The sequence below is a fragment of the Dermacentor silvarum genome, chromosome 3, assembly GCF_013339745.2.
Source record: "Dermacentor silvarum isolate Dsil-2018 chromosome 3, BIME_Dsil_1.4, whole genome shotgun sequence".
Lineage (NCBI taxonomy): Eukaryota > Metazoa > Arthropoda > Arachnida > Ixodida > Ixodidae > Dermacentor > Dermacentor silvarum.
Genome location: NC_051156.1, coordinates 168027796 through 168048105, shown reverse-complemented (window position 1 = coordinate 168048105; position 20310 = coordinate 168027796). Strand labels below are relative to the sequence as shown.

The following is a 20310-nucleotide window of genomic DNA, read 5'->3' as shown; positions in this document are numbered from 1 at the left end:
GCTTCCGCAGCCACTTGCAGCTAGGGCACCAGCAAAGTGGGAGAGCAACATTTGAGTGTTCCCTTTAGTGGACCGCACTGTATGTACATTTGGCACAAAGGGAAAAAAAAAAGAAAAAAATAAGGACCATGCACAGGCCAACACACCTGGTCTTTGCAATGTCCACGGGCATGGAGGCCGCTGTTGTGATGAGACCACTGATCATGCTGGCAGCAAAGTGGCACATGATGTTGTCACGGAAGTAACCTGCAGCAGAGTGAGCACACCCTCAAGTCTGTGCTGGTGCAGTTGCTTTTTTAGCTCAGCCACTTAGCAGCAGCCCCTGTTACCTTACCGTAAGCTTCACTCCTGGCTAGGGTTCAATGAAATGTGGAGAGTACACTGTTTATGCAATATTGCAGGTCACTACCACAAGTTCCATTGCCCAGTGTGGTGCAAGGCTTGAGTAGTTGCCTTACATTGTCCAAGGATGACACAGAGTATGCACTACTGTGGAGTTACTCTTCTATATTTTGCTGTGTTGTAATAGAAACAATTTTTCAAATCACTCTACCACTTACTGCCTTCCACCCTACCTGAAAACTTTTATTTTTGTAGTATAACAGAAGCTGAAATTGAAAAATCAAGGTCTACAGTAGCATAAGGAAATAAACTTTCTCCTTAAGGGCCACCTGAAATTAACTACACTGTGGATAGCATGATATATTTCCTAGATTTAGACTTTGGTTGAAAAACGCGAAACGAGGAAAGTGGGTTGAAAGTTTCACAACTGTCCCATATCCTTTCTGTGAAGCATACTTGCCTGCCTCTTGAAAGATAGCCATTAAAAATTTACACATACTTTATATGCCTTGTATCTCTGCAATGCAATATTTTCAAGCTTTGCAAAATTCATTGGTAATATTCTGGTCGTAGGGAGCTCACCACTATGTCTGCTCACTTCATCCGAAGAGGCACGAGTGGTAAGCTGCTTTACAACATCACCACGTCACTACACAAGGTGTTTCATTTTATGCTGAACACTTTATTTAAAAGAAATTGTCATATCTAGGATCCTGCCATTTTTTGCTGATAAGACTATGAGTCTAGGTGGTGATAAGCAGCAAGAAAATTGTCGACTATAATTTCACTAATTACCTCAAATGTGCTAATTACCTTTTGAATTACTCACTTCAGGGCACATGTAATTGTGAAATTGAAGCCAAGGTGTAGTGATTTCATTTCTATTTAGCAGAAATCCTAGCGCTAACACCACTTGCGAGAGATGTCTGTCCACAAAATCTGTCTAAAGATGCCTCGCCATTCCCGTTGGGATCGCACCACACTGTTAGAGGCATGCTTTTGTGAAACAGTTAACTGGAATGCCAACATATTTTATAGCACATATTAAGGTCGTATACCTTGAAAAGTAGTCCTATATAGCTTTAGTATATCTGCTAAGCAGACATATGACTTCACAACTCGTCGACTTCAATTTCGCAGTTACAACATGCACCCTAAAGTGAGTAATTAAAAAGAGTAATTAGTGTATTTTCGGTAATTAGCTAAATTATTATCAAAGCTTTTCTTGCTGCTAATGTCCACGTAGCCATGTAGCCTATCTGCAAAGATGGCAGGGGCCTAGAATATGACAGTTTCCTTTAAAATGAACTGTTTTGCAAAAAGGAAACGAACACCTGGTATAGCTGACAACACAGTCAATACCAGCACACTAATCAATTTCGGTCAATTCTAGCAACAATTTCTAGGGCTTGAAAGTGGCACTACGATTTCTTTTACAACTCTTACATTGACAAAATGGCGACATAACAGTCGGCTGTTCCAGCTCTCGGCAATTGTTCAATGTTGCATTTTCGAAATATTTAAGGGAAATTAAAGAAAATATTAGTGCTGAGCCAGAGCTATATATCAGCGCTCTAAGTTGTCCAAAATGTCACTTTTATTGAGGACAGAGCCTTTTTAAGCATGAAAATGACATAACCATTGAACAGGATTGGTACTGTCACTGTGAAAGTACACTACCAGGTCCCATTAGGTAAGATGTCCCTTCATAGCTGGTAAACTGTAGCCAACTACTAATAATAACAAAGTTAATTACATTGCAGTTAACCCAACAACGCCTAATGTATCATTTTTGATATGCTGAGTTTGGTATCTCGAAATGATGAGTTAAGTGTGGGAAGCTTAACGGAAAATTCGTAGTAGTATTTTTGACTAGCTAAAGCAGTGTTTCAGATGCAGATAGCTCTGTAAACTAAATGCTAATGAATTAATTACTATAGTAGTTAATTTGTAACTCGAACACACTTTGGGTTCTCTCTCTGTATTTTTTTTTTTTTAATGAATGTGCAGTACTGCTCTCTGTGGCCAGAAATAAAGGCGACCATGTTGTTTTAATTTTCTTTGGCGTGGAATGGCATTATGGTTTTGTGGAGTTAAACAGGAAATAAGCGCACCTTGGCAAGCTTTACGCAATTTTTTATTACAGAACTCACTAGCTCTTCACACTGCTCTGTTGGCTCACTTTATAGAATATGGCACCAAATGAAGCGTGACCTCCAAGACTGCTGGTGCGTAGTTGTAACATACACAATTCATCGCACACAAGTTGAGTTGCAGAAGAATTGCCCATCCCCCTCAGTTGTGATTTTCTCATCAATTCATTCATTCCCTTTGCAGAACATAACAAACTTTGCAAAGTTTCTATCAGGGTAATCTAACCATACGGGTGGATTCAAAGTTGTCCTTAAAGCATCCCTTTCGACTGGCACTCAAGTGGCGCCTATTGAGTACAGTAAGGGTTTCTTTGGCGTGGAATGGCATTATGGTTTTGTGGAGTTAAACAGGAAATAAGCGCACCTTGGCAAGCTTTACGCAATTTTTTATTACAGAACTCACTAGCTCTTCACACTGCTCTGTTGGCTCACTTTATAGAATATGGCACCAAATGTTTCAGCTGTTGTCTCTGGGCGCCTCTTGTCCAACCACAGACGGCCTTGTAGACGAGCATCCGCCGCGGCTGTGGGAGGCAAGTGCTGCCGCCGGGCACCTACCGGTAAAATAGGTACAAGCGCGCTCCCGGCCTGGTGCTCGGCCATTATGGGACCTGAGCGCTTGGAAAGGGGTGTTTGACCTCAACCCGAAGGTGCCCCCACCTAAATAGGTGCTTGGGGCGCCACATGGGAAATGACCGCCATGGGAGCGGCCCAGACACCACTTGATTTCCGTGCTCACGTTGGTTTCGACGGGAATTCAGGGCGCAGGCTCCTTTCCCAAGCGTATCACCCCTGAAGGAAGCCGAACGCCAGGCCGGGGTATGCTTGTACCCTTTTGAACCAGTGGGTGCCCGGCGGCGGTGAGAATCGAACCCACAGCCTCCCGCAGCCGAGGCGGGCGTTCTACCACTAGGCCACGGCTGTGGTAGCAATGTCATCATTGCTGCCACAGTCGCCAGTGTCTGGAGAACTCACAGTAGCAGCATTGGGCAATATATACAAGGGCACTCTTTCTGATTGCAAGCTTGCACAATGAGAATGTATAGCACCCAGGGCCCACCCAGAGCCTTTATTGCACTGTATTGAAGTGGTGTGGCCTACCAGTCGCAGACCTGCCAACCTTAAAATTTGAAAAAGACTACCGTCGATGCCAAAAAAATATTAAAATATGGTAAAAAATACTAAATATTGCATGACCACTGATGATGTTGGCTATTTATTAGTGATCCTGCACCACAAATGAAATGTTTACAAAATTTAATTATAAAATAGTCATACAATGGCGGTCAAAATTTCAGTTGTCGCAATACATTGGTTCTACAAGTTAGTAACGCTGCTGCAAGAGTAATCAGGCTATATAAATATCGGTGAGTGACTGTATTTGTATTCTTTTGCAATAAATCTTGTCCTAAAATAGACTCAAAGAAAATTTTTTAAATTATTGGCACAAATACAGTAATTATAAAAACGATCTAAAAAATTGGGCATTTTATGATAAAAGTGTAAAATTTGGCAGGTATGCAGTCAAAACTTCACTTTCACTTACTGCAACCTCTTGTTGCCTTTGACATTTCTCACAGCACTCTATGCTGTCTTCAAAGAGTTACACATGACATTATAACTGCAGTAGACCAATGGCACTAGGCTTATTCACTCTTCAAGCACAGGCTGAAAACTGCAGTCACTTGCACTGGTGCCTTTATTTAATATCACCTGATTAATTTAGTTAATATCACCGGATTAACGAATGTGAATGGCTGGTTTCTGAGAGCGTCCATGCACATAACAGCGTACCAGAGAAATACTGGCATGGATGCACACTTGAAACTGTATATCAATATGGGCCTATACCGGCATCTCAATGTGGGCCTATCTCTTTTATCCAAATAACAGAAGGCATGGCCCACAAAAACGCACTGCCACAAGCGGTACCTTCCTAAAGCATTGAATTAAGCAAAATATTGTATTAACTGCACCTGACTTAACAGAATTCTACTGTATTTGCTTTCATCTAACACACAAGAATTTGTATCCAAACAAAATTTGAATCTGAGAATGTTTTTGCTCGCAAGTACTGGGGAGGTATTCTGTAAGAGTCCACATAGTAGACATATCCATTTCGTCTGCTGCTTAAGTGATGATTGGCTGTGGCGCCTGGCTCCTCCTGACACGCACCCCAGCCCAGTCAATCAGAACTTTAACAGCAGACGAAATGGACATGTCCACTAGGTGGAAGCTTACAGAATTACCTCCCCAGCTTTGTTAAGTTTACCGTCTGCCTTATTTCTATAGAAGCTGTGCCAGCACAATTTGACTCTGCCAGTTCTCCCGAACCCTGTATGCTAAAACATAAACATGATATGTAATTCCAGTTGCAGTGGTGTCTCATGAAAACCTGTCAGTTTACCTGAGTTGAGTAGCAGCTGCTTGGCTTGAGAATATGAGGCCAGCTGGGCAGCATTCACAACCATGGCTCGGCCAATTGTTGGTACACATCCCTATGGGAGAGCACCAGGCAAGGAATGAGCATGTTCTCAGTGGAAGCGCCATGCTCAAAGGAGTAACCATATGTCTGGACAGTATCTCTACAATCAGATAATCAAATGTAGTGCAGGTCGTAGTATTTGAACACTTGCCAAAATTGTTTTTTAATGCGATTAACATTCTTTCGAAACTTCACACACATTTAGTGACATCTATGCCTCTAGCCATTTTCCCGCCAACTTTGGTCACTGTGTATATAAATATAAGTCTATGGTCTAGTGGTTACAGCATTGGGCTGCAGTGCTAAGGGAACAGGTTCAAAACCAACCATCGGACCAACTTGGGTCTCTGGGTGTGTTCTACTGGGTTTGTGGTGTTCTTCAATGAACCTCTTTGACGCATACTTGGGTAGCTGAGTTTATGCCTTTGGGTTGTGGCGCTCTTCAATGACAAAACAATCCTATAAAATTTCTCCGGTGTTGGGCGGAATCGTACCCACGACATATATATTGACACAATCTATACTCTGTTTCAGTAGTTCCTCGCAGCAGAACCAAAGCTATGAGGCCTGCGGGCACAGATTCTTGCGCAGTGAGATTTAGTGGCATAGGTCAGAACTTGTTGTTTGGCTAAATGGCCTTGACAAGTAGCCTTGTCAGCAGGGTCTTACTTAGAAGCTTCTCTGCAGATCGCAGCTGAGACTTTTTGCGCAATATTGCTTTGCATTCTAATAAAATATTTATTGAGGCTCTGCAACACCGAAAATAAAGTTCTCCACTTGCTCGAGGGAAAACATGCAAAGAACAAAATACACCAATGCAGCGGAGCCGTATGTACCTCAATTTGCATTGAAAAAGTACAAACAATTGCCATGACACTGGCTTAATTCATATGTGTAGCCGGCACAACCATAGCACCACGGAGGGCTCCCTACTGGGTAGTGCTTCGTCCTTCGTGAAAATGGTGTCGGCAGGCTCGCCCTGTGCGCTATTTTACATAGCTGCTATTTTACCCGAAAAGAACAAAGCAGCTGGCGTTGAACGTGCTTGGAACAGTGCACAAGCACAAACTCTGTAATTAAGAAAAGGGCTGCACTTACGAATAACGAAGCCCATCCTGTATAAGTGGATGTTACAAGAGGGATTGAGAAATGGTACCACCATCCCATGCTATGAGTCCGATGTCGGATGCTGGCCAAGCATTTCTTTTGAATCCTCTGTCTCTGCAACCCTCCTTCTCCTCTGTATCTCAAATACGCATGCCTTATTGGCATCGAAGCAAAATTCACCACTGCTATCACAACATCTGATCTCACTGCGCAGTTGCAGTCATCGTAGATGCTGCTGCCACCTGCGCTGCAGTGGTTGCCGCTAGCAGGCGACATGCACAAAAGGACAGGCAAACACCTTTAGCATATGTTCATCCTCCTAATTGGCAGAGGACGCCTGTAGCTTCCACAGTGCTGAGAGGAACTACTGAAACAGAGTATAGTCTGAGTGTTTATTCACACGGGTGCCAGCGCGCAAATTCCACGGCGTTAATGTTCCAGTTAAATTTGATCAGCACTGCTTAAGAAGACGATTCATTAAAAAGAGTTGGTGGAACAACAGCGCACTTTGCTGCAAGTTTGACTACGCTTATCTCGAAACAGGTGCAAGCTTTAAAATTACTTTCAAGTGGATGCAACCGACTTGGCCTGCTGCTTGTGAAGTCCTGGTTTCTCAGTACCTATTGCATTTGCTTAAGCAATGACAAGAGCTTGAACAGCTTTTAGTTATTACTTCTGGGTGATTTCTTTCTTATTTATTTCTTTTATTTCAATGCAGCCCACGACAATTTTTTTTTTCTTCTGCTCCCACTACCATGCTGCATTCATTATAGTTTTTCTCTAGCCTTTATCGCATGTCATCTTTTCCTTTCTCCTGTCATCCCTTTTTTCACATCAGTCTTCCTATTCCTTCCTCCTGAAGAGCAGGCAAGCATTATTGGCAGTTGCCAGTCTGTTCCTTCCATTGCTTCCTCTATGTGTGCCTACAGTCTCCAAAATAATAATATTCCCTCAAAAAAATTTAAAATTCCTAATGTCTTTCTGATTATTGTTGTCACAATCACACCAGAAGTGTCTGCACAATACATTTGCCCCTAAAAAGTTCTTGTGCATCCCACCTCCTACTTTTGGGATAGAAAGCGTTACGATCACGGACAGCACCGCACCTGCGAAATCACCAAGAGTGCAGTTGGCCCACCTATATCAAGCGTCACTGGGCGCAGGGCCGGCAGTTTGGTTTGGTTAGCCAGGGAGGCTGGCTACTCAAATAAGCTTGCTATTCGGGCCTGTTTGTGTGCTATTTGTGCAGATTACGTAGTCCGTTACGGACAACAGATAGCAAAAAATGATAGACACTCAGCACAAACTCACAACAATTGAGAGAACTGGTGACATTTTTTATACATGGCAAGGCACGTACAGCACATGTCTCACTGTAGCCTACTATAAAGCACTTGTTTAAGCTAGTACTGTGCGACAGTGCTATGCGCAGTACTTGCCTTGCCACATATATAAACAGTCACGAGTCTTTGCAATGAAATCGTTGAGTTAGTGACATGTGTGCATCATTTGTTGCTTTCGGTTGTCCGTAACATGCTACGTAATCTATACCAATATTTCCTGTCTCTTAACAAGCTGGCAACGAGTATGGGAGAACTATGTTTTGGTAACCGTCCAAAAAGACAGTTCTGGGTTACACAGACTTTGCGGGCGCACTGCTAGTTAGTGCAACATGACCAGAGGAAAGCGCGAGAGAGGAACCTGGCTGCCTTACACAGCCCATACAGAACGTGTTTTGGCGGTGGCAATACGACGTGTCACTACATTGTTTGAATGCTAATTGCAATAACATCGACAGTCATCGTGAATGGATTCTGCTGGAATTTTTTTTGCTTTTCTTTTCTATGCCAGCTGTCAATGCACAAGTGTGTGCCCTCACAACAGCTTCCAGTCTTCCTTACCCTCCACAGCGTAAGCACTCCTTCTTCCTTTGACATCCGAACAAGTGCGTCAAACACGTTCTTGTAGTTTCTGCGCTCGGCTGGTGGTAACCTGTTGACAGGAAGATGAGTATATATGTACTACCACCATTTCTTGCAGCACCCAGTCATTAGGAAGGACTCAGAATACCGAAGGGTTTCATCCTCGATATTCTAAGCCATTCTTCTATTCATTTTCTGAATACTAGCATATGGATCATTCCATGCCAAACACTACACAATATTGATGGGTCCCAGAAGGTGTTTATATGTATGTTCCATACATCCAAAGTTAAAGTAAACTTCAAATTTCAAAAAGCGAGCTTACTCGATTTCTCTGAGAAAAATCTTGGCTCCACATCACAGCTTAGAAAATGTATCTCCAGAATATTTTGCATAAAGAAGCAAGAAAGAAGTATTTACCTGATGAGATCAATTCGAATATTATGGTCCACGGTAATAATAATAAAGTAATATTCATGCATTTATTTGTTTATTTATCTTTTTCATTCAGAATACAGTCGAATCTTGATATAACGGCCAAGTATATAATGAATTATATGATATAACAAAATCAATCTAAAATGTTTCTCGTTGATATCAGTGAGTAAAAAATATATGTTTATAACAGATATCAGATATAATCAAGGGATTTTCGTGCCAGATGCAACTTCATTGAAAAGAGGTCCAACTGTATTTAAAGGGGCCCTGAACCACCCCTCGGGCTTGGTGAAATAACATAGTCCGCGGGTAGCATACGCTGTTGTGAACATCTCAGCCAAGTTCTGCTGTCGTACGCGGTCCGTAAAGCTCGCAAGCGGAAAGTGAAGTCACCTTTCTCTCAAACACTCGCTCTTTGTGTGCTTTATTTCGTCCAATACACAGCTGCTGTTCGCAGCTGTTTAAGCACGAAGTGCCACCAAGAGTCCAGTGGCTAAGCACACTGCGGCTCGCTGAGGACAACAGCGTCTGGCTTACGTTTAGCGCTTCGTAGACACCAAAATCAAAAGTCCAAAATGAAATTTTAACTGCGTGCCATGGTGACGTTTCCGAGGCGAAGCGTTGTAACCCCGCCTCACTCTGCCGTTGCCTTCACAGTGCAAGGCATTGAAGGAGGAAGGGGAGCACAGCGGATGCCATGTTTGATTGCCAATAACTGCGCTTCTGCTGAACGCATTGAAGTACTTTTTGCGGCAAAGTGATTCTGAAATAGCCTGTTTTCACTTCAGATGTATTTCTCCACTCGATAAAAAAGTGGTTGAGGGCCCCTTTAAAAAGTGCATTTCTCAAGTCACGATAATCCCCAACTTCTCCCAAAGAAAAGCTGTATCCTTGGTGTGGTTGTCAGCAATTACCTATCTGTGAGCACTCTGTTGGCCATCGAAAGCCTTGACCACGGATAACTGCTTTTGTAATGTATAAGAGTAGCCTGTGGCTGCGAGTGAATAAATGCAAAGTTTAGGTGAACATTTTACAAAAGTGTCTTCAAAAAGAACGTGGTCACTCATCATTATGCCACGTTGAGAATAAGCACAACCTCCAGCCCTCTGTTGCCAGCATCAACACAATCACCCTGCCTAAAAAATTCTGTAATCAGGTTTTAACAGTAAGTGCAAAGCAAAGCTGGAGCTTCACAATATATTTAGTTTTGCCCAACTATTACTCTTCTGCCACAAGCTACATCAACACAAGGCAGGACGAATGATGACCCAGACAAGCAATTGGTGCCAAATGCATGACTATGTGCAGTCATTGCAAAGCAAGAAATGGCATGACACACGCGACAACCTATACAGTATGTGCATGGGACACTGGACTTGGAACGCCTTGTGCATTTAAGTCATGACGTGGATTATGCTGCTTAATGTACAGCCTGTTTTTCTGCTCAGAGGAAGAGGATTTCGTTTTCACTAGTTGATTCAGAGCAGGTTTGGCTTTTCCGCTAGTTGTTTTGAATCGGTACGCTCCTTGGCGAAATACTGTCTCTATAGCTTCGCTGTTGTTGTGACGACTTCTTTTTTACCACATGGTTTGGCATACAGCATACTATAGTTAAATAAAGGCGTGCACCTTTTTGTATTTCTTTGGTAAAATTGAATTTCTGAAGTCCTAGTGCAATACATGCAATTCAAGCAATCACTTGAGGATTCACGTTTAAGTACTTCACAATAACCAGTGAAATCGACCAACAGTCAACTTTTAGATACTTTCTTGCACAGATATGTAAATCTTTCCCTGTAAAGCGATAAGAGTGTACATACTACCCGTGCTCACCTTCCATCTGCAGTCATTCGAATGAGGGAGATCTCGGCGGGTGTGCCACAGAAGGCCCCCACTGCACCAGCCATCATTCCGATCGATGCCTTGACCAGGAAGCCTGGGGGCTTGCCTTCCTTACTGCGAAGCACAGCGCAGAAAAAATTGAGTCGCTAAGTGCCAGTTAGAGAGACCATGCACTGCTACGAGTATCTGGCAGTCAAGATCACGCTGTTATGAACAACAACACATCAGGCAAGTTCCTGATGCCTCCACTTCAACAAGTATGCATACAGTTGTCTTCTATTTTCCAAAGGTACAGTTACGGATGTCTTGGAAGTTCTTATCAAAATGAAGCTTTATTCATCTGAAATAACTTTTGGCAGTGGTCTGCGACTTCACACTAAAAAAACAGCATTTTGCAAATGATGCCCTCTTAGCATGCATTGTTGGTATTCTCATGGCATTGTAGCATAACTGCTATCTGGGTAAATTAGTACTGTATATTCAGCTGAGGAACAAAGTGCCAACAGTCTAAGATGGAGAAGCCAGATGCAGATGGGTGCTAATGCATTACATGACAAACACAGGACAATGGCCTTTTATAAAAGCAACAAACAGGGCCAGTTGGTCCATTTCATTTTTTCTTACACTATGTTTTAACACGAAAACAAAACAAATGAAAAGATACGACACAACGGATTGTGTAAAAGGGCAAACTACCAACAGATTTTATTCAAGCAAAGTGAATGTTATCAGTAGCACACCCAGGATCTCTGCCAGAGAGAAGGGGAAGGGGGGGGGAGCAAGCAGTTTGCATAATATGCAATTTCCTTGCTTTAGCCAGAGGAATCCAACAGCAAATACAATGCCTAATAATTATTAAAAAAAAGGATGATGACGATGTTTATTTCTTCAGCATTTTACTCAAAGTAATTTAAGAGTGAATGAGTAAATAGAAGACTGGGATAGAGTGTTTTTGTTAATCAGGAAAATTCGACCTCAAGCCACCTCCTGAATAGTAATGACAATGTGAACGGAGCGCTCAAGGTACACGTTGGACTGGTGGGGCTGGACGGGCGGGGAGGGGGTTACAACACCCGAACCCCCCTCCCCCCGTCGATGTGCCACTGATGTTTATATATGGCGATAAGTGGGTGACATGAGCAGCTACACCACAAAAACCAAACAAATCAAGAAAGAAAGAAGAATGTGAGCAGTAAGAAAAACGTGAAATCCTTTGTCTGTTAAAGGGATGGCACAACATCTATTGGCCGATGATGTGGACGGTTTTGATAGTTCAGAGGTTCATTAATTTGTTATACAATCGATCTTGATGGCTGAGAGCAGAATCAAAAGAGCGTTTGGACATGTTTTTATGTTTTGACATCATGAGTACTTCCAAATCACTCTTTCTAGCTGACTTTTCGTGCTCACGGCAGCCTCTGTTTTCTCTAGCAGTGCGGAACATTTGCACTGTTTGCAGAGTACACCCAAGTTGCTGGGTGCAGTCAGCTGCACTCAGCAACTTGGCCCATAGGACAGACCGAGGGCTGTGTCAATGAAAATCTACAAAAACACAGGTACACATGCCAGCAGCTGACTGCACCCAGAAACTTGGCTGTGCACTTGGGAAAACTATGAATGCTCCATTTATATTTCAGCATTGTCCAGGGTGACCACCCAAATCCAGACCAAAAGGCCAATAGCACTTTTAGCACAAGCCCAAATAATGTAGCCAAATCAACGCCTCCCTGTTCCAATGAAGAGGCGATACATCACTCCTTATTATGCCGCCATTTGTAATTTTCACGGAAAATTATTTTAGAAGCATCATTTCATTGTACGGAATTGAATTTTTCATTTCTAATATTCTGTCTTTGGGAGCCTGCTCCACTGGACATTGTCATAGGGATGTATGTGTAGCCATTACGAAATTTCTACTTTATTCAACACGATTTCATCGCTAAGTTCTTATAACTTTACATTATTTCACTTTTTCCTTGATCATCTCAAAATATTTTAGTTTCTTTTTTTTTAGACTTCCCTAATTATCTTTTAATTATCCTTTAATCTAATTAATTTCTAACTATCTGATTCTCGGTAAATACCCCATGGTGGGTATAAGCCATACTTAGAGGAGAACCAACCAATCAAAGGCCACCTCGCAGCGAGCCTGCCAACCATACGTGCCTTGCATGTCCTGCTTGCAATTGGATAACACCTTAAACAGTATACGCCTGTTATTGCATTCAAGCTGCAGGCTTCCTCAAAGGATAGCAAAGCCTCTTGGCATTGTCTAAAAATTTCCAGGAGTTCTTTGGAGTTCTCTCAACTTTTTCCAGGCGTGCAGCGCCTGATCACGTGGGATTCCCTAAATGTATCAAGCAGTTGGGGGTTCATAATTACTGTTTGCAGTAATTGAATTTAAGGGGCTCAAAGAGATACTAGAGTCTGACAATTTTTTTCTTTCCTGATGTTCTTTGGGAAATAGGAGACCAAGAAAGAGAAGAAAAGATGGCGTTGTTCTACACACACACTCAGTAGCCTCGCGAAATTGCCCTGCACATCAAGCCGGCCTGCCGAACACTGCCACTGTGTTCAGGCACTGTACTTATTTACTTTTCTTTTTTTTCTTTTTTGCTTCTTAGTTTGTTCACAAAAGTATGTTTCGCCATAGGGCATTATAGTAGGTGTGCACAGTTCTTTCCAAACAATGTGTACGAGCAATGATAAAATGTGCACTATAACACAGAAATACAATACATGCGTACGTCACAGTACTAATACTGCTGACTCTAGGAGCAAGAAATGGAAAAACATTTTTTAAAAGGTATTTGGGATGCATTCTGCTAGTGATTTCATGTTGCTAATTACTGTATTTGTTGTCAAAGAGACAGCGTACCAGAAACAGGAGCAACGAACTCACTTAGTTTATCCTTTCATTTGTTTCAGAAGGGGAGGATGACACCCTTAGGATTACATATGTGTGGCACTAATATTCACAGAACTTGCAGCTACGCTCAGCAATACAATATGCACATCAGTTTTGAATGAATTGTACATTTCCAATGATACTGCATTAAATTTTCGAAAATCCTCAAGTCCCTGTTTACTTGCGTGCCGCAGCTAATATGCTTGTATGCAGCCTGCTGCACTCTCTCATTTAACTCTATTGATATTACACATACTGTTCTGCCAAGAAGTACCTGCTTTTGAATTCGTCTATCCAATGTATATAGCTGCTTGACTTGCGTTTGTGATGCTCGAACATTATAAAGCAGGTTGAATTAACTGACATAGAATTAATGAAAGCCAACTGTATGGGAATTAGATTTACTTTTTTTAGGCGCAGATCTCGGTACAAATCACAGTTGAATTAGCTGAAGTAAACTGTAAAAAAGAATACACTGTGTGTTTACTTTTCAGTTCAGGCTGACCTTTTAAAAATTTCGTTGAGCAAATAGCACAATTTGGCCTGTTCAGGTGGATTACCTGGGGAGGCAGACATTACTTCCACGACAATTCAAAATGTTCAGGTAGCTAGTTAAAATATTCACCAATTAACTTTTGTAATTACTCACTTTAGGGCACTAGCTGAAACTATGAAAAAAAAAAAGCCAGGTAGTAGGGGTTTCATGTCGGCTTAGCAGAAACCATAAGACTAGCATCATTTCTGAGATGTTAATCCTTAAAATCTACTTAAAAGTACATAGGTGTTCCAGTTGACAGTTTCCCAAAAGCCTCCTTTAAGCAGCTGTGGACAATTTTAACCAGAACATCAATGTATATTTTAGCAGATTTTGGGGATGAATATCTGGAGAGTTATGTCAGTCTTAGGATTTCAGCTAAGCATACGTAAGTTCACTACTGCTGCTCTTCAATTTCACAATTCTCACATGCGCCCTAAAGTGAAGAATCAAATAGTTAATTGATGAATCTCTTTCAGTAATTAGCTACCTGATCATTGCAATTTTTCATAGAGGTAATTTTTGTCTCTTCCAGAAATCAACCTGCAAAGATCTGGAACAGTGCTATCAGTCACAGGCAACGTTTTTGAAAATTTGTTAGAAAAAAAAAGGGGGAAGAAAACCGGTGGCAAAATATAACCCTTTCACTAGCCATGGAGTGGCTCAAGATTCAATTTTGGGACCTTTTCAATTTGTAGTTCACTGACTATCCGCATCCACAAGTGTTTTGTTTTCACTGTATTCTCGTGACACAATGTGTTAAATGTTTCATTAGTGTTGTTACTTAATGTCATAACACAACTATAAATATTAGCAATAAAAAATGTTCCCATCGGAAAAATTTGTCCCTGTTGCGTTGTATTGCTGCCTTGGCTACTTCCCCGTCTTTTCGTGCTTCCTTACCCTTATCTGAAATTTCAACATCACGTTTCTGATACATAAAAGAAAGGGACTGCTTGTAAGGTCCCTAATAAAAGCATTTCCTTATTTATCTCAGGGATCTCACATTTTGCTTTGACGCTTTTATTCATGGTTACATCAGCTGTACCATAACTGCTTATGTAATACTTATCAATGTTGCATATCTTCTGCTCAACACGTCAGGCTCTGTGCTTTTTACCTGTGGTGGTTTATACTGCAGTAGGAATGGCCATAAAAATTGTAACTTATCAGCAAATAATTCATTTACATTCAACTTGGCCACCGTGCTTTGCAGGCTACTAACAATAGTCCCTCATATTCAATTTAAAGGGCCCCTGACTAGGTCTGGCCATTTTGAACTGACAAGTGCAGTGCACACAATGCGCGCTAACGATCGTGCCTGCAAAGTATTACACCACCTTGCGCTGAGAAAAGAGCTGAAATTTAAAACCAAACACCGTTTGCCCTTCTCCTCGCGGGCACCGCGCACCCAGTCGGAGAGTCGACGTCAGTCGTGCAAGTGCGCCTACGTAGTTTGTCGTGCTGTGACGTCACTCGCAATGGCATGTGACTGTGAGCATTATTCAGTTATTTGTTTGATCTGCTGCTTCAATAGACGAATTAAAGTTTAGAGAAATAATAAACCTACAAACCGAATGTCTGCGTGTTCTTGTTTTACTTCGTACCGTAGCAAGAGAGATGTACTTCCGTTTTGTCTGCTTGTTCCCGCGTCAATCAGTAGCGTGCGCAGACAGCAAAACTATGCCATTTTCTACCGTGTTCCAGTGTGTGATCATGCTCCGTGATCCACTAGTATCTGCCTCAGTGTTCAAGTAGCACCGACTTATACCGCTAGTCGGGTGTGCTCGTGCATAGTGCGCAAAATCGTGCGCTGTGTGAAACGAGACAAACTCAACAGCTCGCACGTAAGACTGTCAGCGGAAGTGCGCCGCGCAGCAAAAAAGTGAAAAAAAAAAAAGAAGGCAGTGCCCATGACGTATCCATCACACAATCCTCGGGCTTCAGTATGAGAGAACACAGGGAAGGAATTTCGCTTGCGGAGGCTAGGCAGGGGCAAGTGGAGAAAGTGTCTATGTTTGGGTGATGCTCACCTCCTGAAATCATGGGTTCGCGGCACTTCAACTATTTCTATCTCGGCTATTAATGAACCAACTTGAAAAATTCTTGCAGTAGAATGTTCCCTAGAGGGCACTAACAATTTCCAGTGTATAACTAAAATTTTTATGTAGCCTGGTGAGGGGCCCTTTAATGACCTGAATTTTCGGAAAGAACACAAACTCTATTCATTTTTGCTCAGAAATATTTATTATCAGACTCATACACCAACAACAGCAAAGTGACATTTTCATTTTTCACAATATAAGTGACAGTCTTCCACACCATGTAAAATTATCTGCATCTCTCTCTGCACTTCAGAAATTATGAAAACCATCCCCTGGATTGCCAATGCTTTGAAGCGTGCATCCTTCACAACTTTACATCTGTTATATTACTCATTATCATGTAACATACATTATGTTCCTTGTAACTATGTTCTGGCACTCATGCCTTGAGAGCATTTCCAGTTTGATCTTGTTTGTAGCGGCACAAAATCATAAGACCAACATACTTAAAGAGGCAACAATGGCGCTATTTGGCTGGCCATCAGCAACACACGCAACAGAGGGACGTGTTGACATGATGTAAAGCAATGAAAAAACTAAGAGAAGTAAAAATGATTCGCGGCACTATCACACAATCGTGATCACGTGGTTCATGTGCTCAATGCTTGGGGCACAACACTACTGTAGCCTTTTTCCTTCACACAACTTTGCTGCGTGTTCTGTTCTGTTTACACCTTTCTTTTTTTTTTTCCGTACAGAGTATCCCCATGTATTCTATGTATTCTGTATGTAACATTATTTGTAGCAGCAAAATCAAGCCAGATATGGCCAAATGCTTACTTTCTGAGCCTATCTAGCTGAAAACGGGAATTCTGGTCAGAAATGCGATTACTTTTAAGGAATGTTAATAAAAAACAGTTGGCGCTGTAAGCAATGGAAGATGCCAGCTATTCATTGCTTTATCTGCAATGTCTATTTAAGATGCAGCACGGTACGTATGCCAATATGTACACAGTGTCGTCAACAAATGGATGCCGGCACACTTTTATAGCAAATATTTGTGCAGAACAGAGAAACAGATAGTGAGATATGTACAAAAAAAACCTGCTGAGTTAAATCAGAGTAAAACTTACACTCACAGTTGTACTTCACCGTAAGCAAAACTGTTTTTCAGGGTTAGTGCACCACCATATGGGGCCACCAATTTCACACTCCCACTAAGAACCGGTGACTTTAACAGGCAGCATCAAAATAATAATAATAATAATAATAATAATAATAATAATAATAATAATAATAATAATAATAATAATAATAATAATAATAATAAACAGGAAAAAAATAGAGTGAATTTTAACTTAGTATGCAGATAAAAGCTACACGTAACGTAATGGATGACACATCTTACATTTACCGATGGCTGCTTTTGGCAATAGTGCATAACGTGCAAATCACCAATGATGAAGCAATAATCTAAGCCAGCAGCATGTTGACACATCCTACACTATGTGTTGCTGCACTAATAATGTTTTTTAACTTTAGGACACATATTTTATAGGGTCACAGCCCAAAGCACATATGCTTCAGCAAACTTCATAACGTACTACAAGGAATATAATACTGATGTGGTAAGAAAGCTGCATGATTCAATGTTCTGGTGTACCACTGTTTATGCAGAAAACTGGCAAGATGACACTTGTAAAAATAGAAGCATGAAAAATTTACAACACACAAGTGAGCAGCATGGTCAAATACCTGAAGGTCTCAAAGAGCGATGTGTACACTCCCATACGAACAGTGGTGTAGGACGCCTGGCGCAGCAAGCCAGCTGACAGCCTGCAAGCAGAATTATTTTCATTGGTGTTTCCCTACTTCTTGTGCCTGTACCAACTGGACAGACACAATTTAGGCACATCAGAAGGCAGTCGACAGGGCAGCAGCTTTCAGAATATTACTGAGCATATGCACAGCATTATGATATACACAAATGAAAAAAAAAAATCCTTGAACATTCTCAATATACACCACTGTGTGGGAGAAGGGCAGCTAGCGTAAGCCAGTGCTAGTCATGCTATATGACAATTTCCTACCGCTTGACTGATCTGGTGCAGAGCTCCCGCTCCAATTGCTTACTGATCTATCTACACCCACAATTATGTGTACACTTACATAACATGCACATTTTAGAGGCAGTCATTCCCAGTCAGTCGTTTCATTGGGACACAGTTTTCATATCACTTTGTCATCTGCCATGGCACTGACAATACCTGCAGGCGACACTTCGTCATCATCAGGGTGCACTTTCAATTGATGAAAGGGCGTCTGTTTCGGATATTATTTACCTACACATTGATATTGAGTGCTAGCACCTTGAGATTAAGTCCTGCATATGTTAAAGGTCATGCACAAACCTCAGCCATCAGAACTGACGGGACCGATGAAATTCGTCAAATTATCCGGTGGGCCGAATAAAATAATACACTGCAAAAAATGCCAAAACACACCACTGCTCCATTTGGCAGTCTTTGCCTGATTTTAACACGCCCCCAAATAACACGCGCGCTCACTCACTGTGTGTCCGAAGTAGCAAACTAACGGTAGAAATTAAATTTCATAAACAAAGTAGAAATCTAACGCGCAGCCGATTCTTTTTAGCAAGAAATACTGTTGCACAATGGCGGCTGGTTTCCTGAAGTCAGCTTCCCCGCACGATATTCTGCAGTCAGCTTTGCCGCAATGCAGCCATGTTATGCAGAAAGCACAGATGCATTGCGACGGGCAGTTTTTGATTTTGTGTCCGAGTGCACCGCGCGCAGGCAATTTTCGGCGCAATTTTCTTTTAAAGCACGCGTTAGAATCGGGTACATACCGTAATCAAACACTGTGAGCTATGGTTATTGCTTTAAAGTCTTCCTAGCGCAGGCCGAAAATGGGCGTTGTCGACGAGAGATGACGTGTGTTCAACGCATTCACTGTCCCCAAAACTCCGCCGATACAGATGCTGCCACTAAAGGGGTTGCTGTCAGGGTCACCATAGGGGTTAGGCGTATGTGCGCTGACTGGTCAAGTTCGAATTATGCGGCGAAGACCAATTTTAGGATCGAAATAATGGAAGTTTGGGCCCATAGAAATGCGTGGGCTCTGGCGAGGACCTTCGCCCAAGATTGAATTAACGGAAGTCAAGTGTACTTGTGAAACAAATCATAATGTTCTTTAGGTTAATTAACAAAGCGTGTTCTAACTTGGAGTCTTGTTCAGCTAGCAGAAATCCCAAATCTAGCAACAGTTTTGAGGTATCCAGCCCCCAAAATCTGCAATAAAGATACACTGGCATTTCAGCAAGTGTCTTCTCACATATCCCAAAGGAGGCTTTTGAAAAAACTGTTAACTGGAAGGCCATTGTATGTATTTCATGGCACATTTGAGGGGTCAGATATCCTAAACATTGTATCATAGTCCAAATTTCTGCTAAGTGATGATGACTTCAATATAACATGGAGCCCTGAGTGAAAAATTAAAAAGTTAGTCAGTAAAACACTGTTGTTTCACCTACTGAACACTCAATTTTGGTGCAGGCAATGTCTGCCTCATCTAGTAAGCCGCCTGAAGAGGCCAAATTGTGCTGCTATCTGCCACGGGCATTTTTTCAAAATTCTGTTCGAAGTAAAAACACACGTGGTACACATTTTGTAGATATTCTCATTTGTGACTAGTGTTATAAAAGCACTGGCTCAGAGCAGGGTAGTTGACAAATATCAGTTACTAATTTCCATGATTTACTGCCAGACTGGTTCTGTCATATCCCTGCTGCTTAAATCAAGCCCATATCTGTAACAGCTGGAATATAATTTGCAAGCAAACCAAGCAAGACTTTGCCATACAGTCCCTAGGAAAAATTCCAACAGAAACCTCTGTTAGTCTCATATGAAATATATAGGTCCAATAGGAAAACCTACAGGTCCCATAAAGATTTTTGCCGGTCCTGTATCAGGGCAATACAGCGTACTATAAGACAAATAAAATGCTTTATGGGTCCCGATTGAAGCAATAGAAGTAGTGATATTGTTACGTAAAACTTGAATTGGACAAATGAAATGCTTTATGGGTCCCATATAAACTTGTATTGGTAGTATTGCTTGGCAAGCAGTCGACCAAGCAGACGCGCCAAACACCGAGAATGAAGGCAGAAAAGACGTCACTTTAATAAAGGGATTATGCATTCCAAGCTGATCATTTGTTGCACTGAAGATATTTAGGTACCATTTGTTGTTTTACTGCGTCATTTTGTAGAAACCAGAGCTGGCCGCCAGCACATTTGTCAGGGTAGAAGACATGGGGCTATACAGAGGCCACGATTCATTGTATAAGTGCTCTCCTGCGTGTGAGCTTTTTGGAGAAGCAGCAGCAGCAACCACAATTAGCAAAGTCCTGGGAGGGTTCACATAGAAAGGTTTGCTTTACAATGAACCTTTCTACAAAAAAGCACTTTTATACACACAGTGCTCCTATCTGGCCAATACACCTGTAGATATA

At 41.7% G+C, this 20310-nt stretch overlaps 1 protein-coding gene across 1 annotated transcript in view; it reads right to left on the bottom strand.

Moving 5' to 3' along the window:
* LOC119446035 (mitochondrial 2-oxoglutarate/malate carrier protein) overlaps nucleotides 1-20310 on the bottom strand; it is a 32461-nt gene that overhangs the window by 7142 nt on the left and 5009 nt on the right. The window contains exons 4-8 of the mRNA XM_037710354.2: nucleotides 17533-17613; nucleotides 10281-10403; nucleotides 7989-8079; nucleotides 4903-4993; nucleotides 147-246 (exon numbers count right to left, since the gene is read on the bottom strand). Coding sequence (XP_037566282.1) covers nucleotides 147-246; nucleotides 4903-4993; nucleotides 7989-8079; nucleotides 10281-10403; nucleotides 17533-17613 — 486 coding nt within the window. The remainder of the gene's footprint in view (nucleotides 1-146; nucleotides 247-4902; nucleotides 4994-7988; nucleotides 8080-10280; nucleotides 10404-17532; nucleotides 17614-20310) is intronic.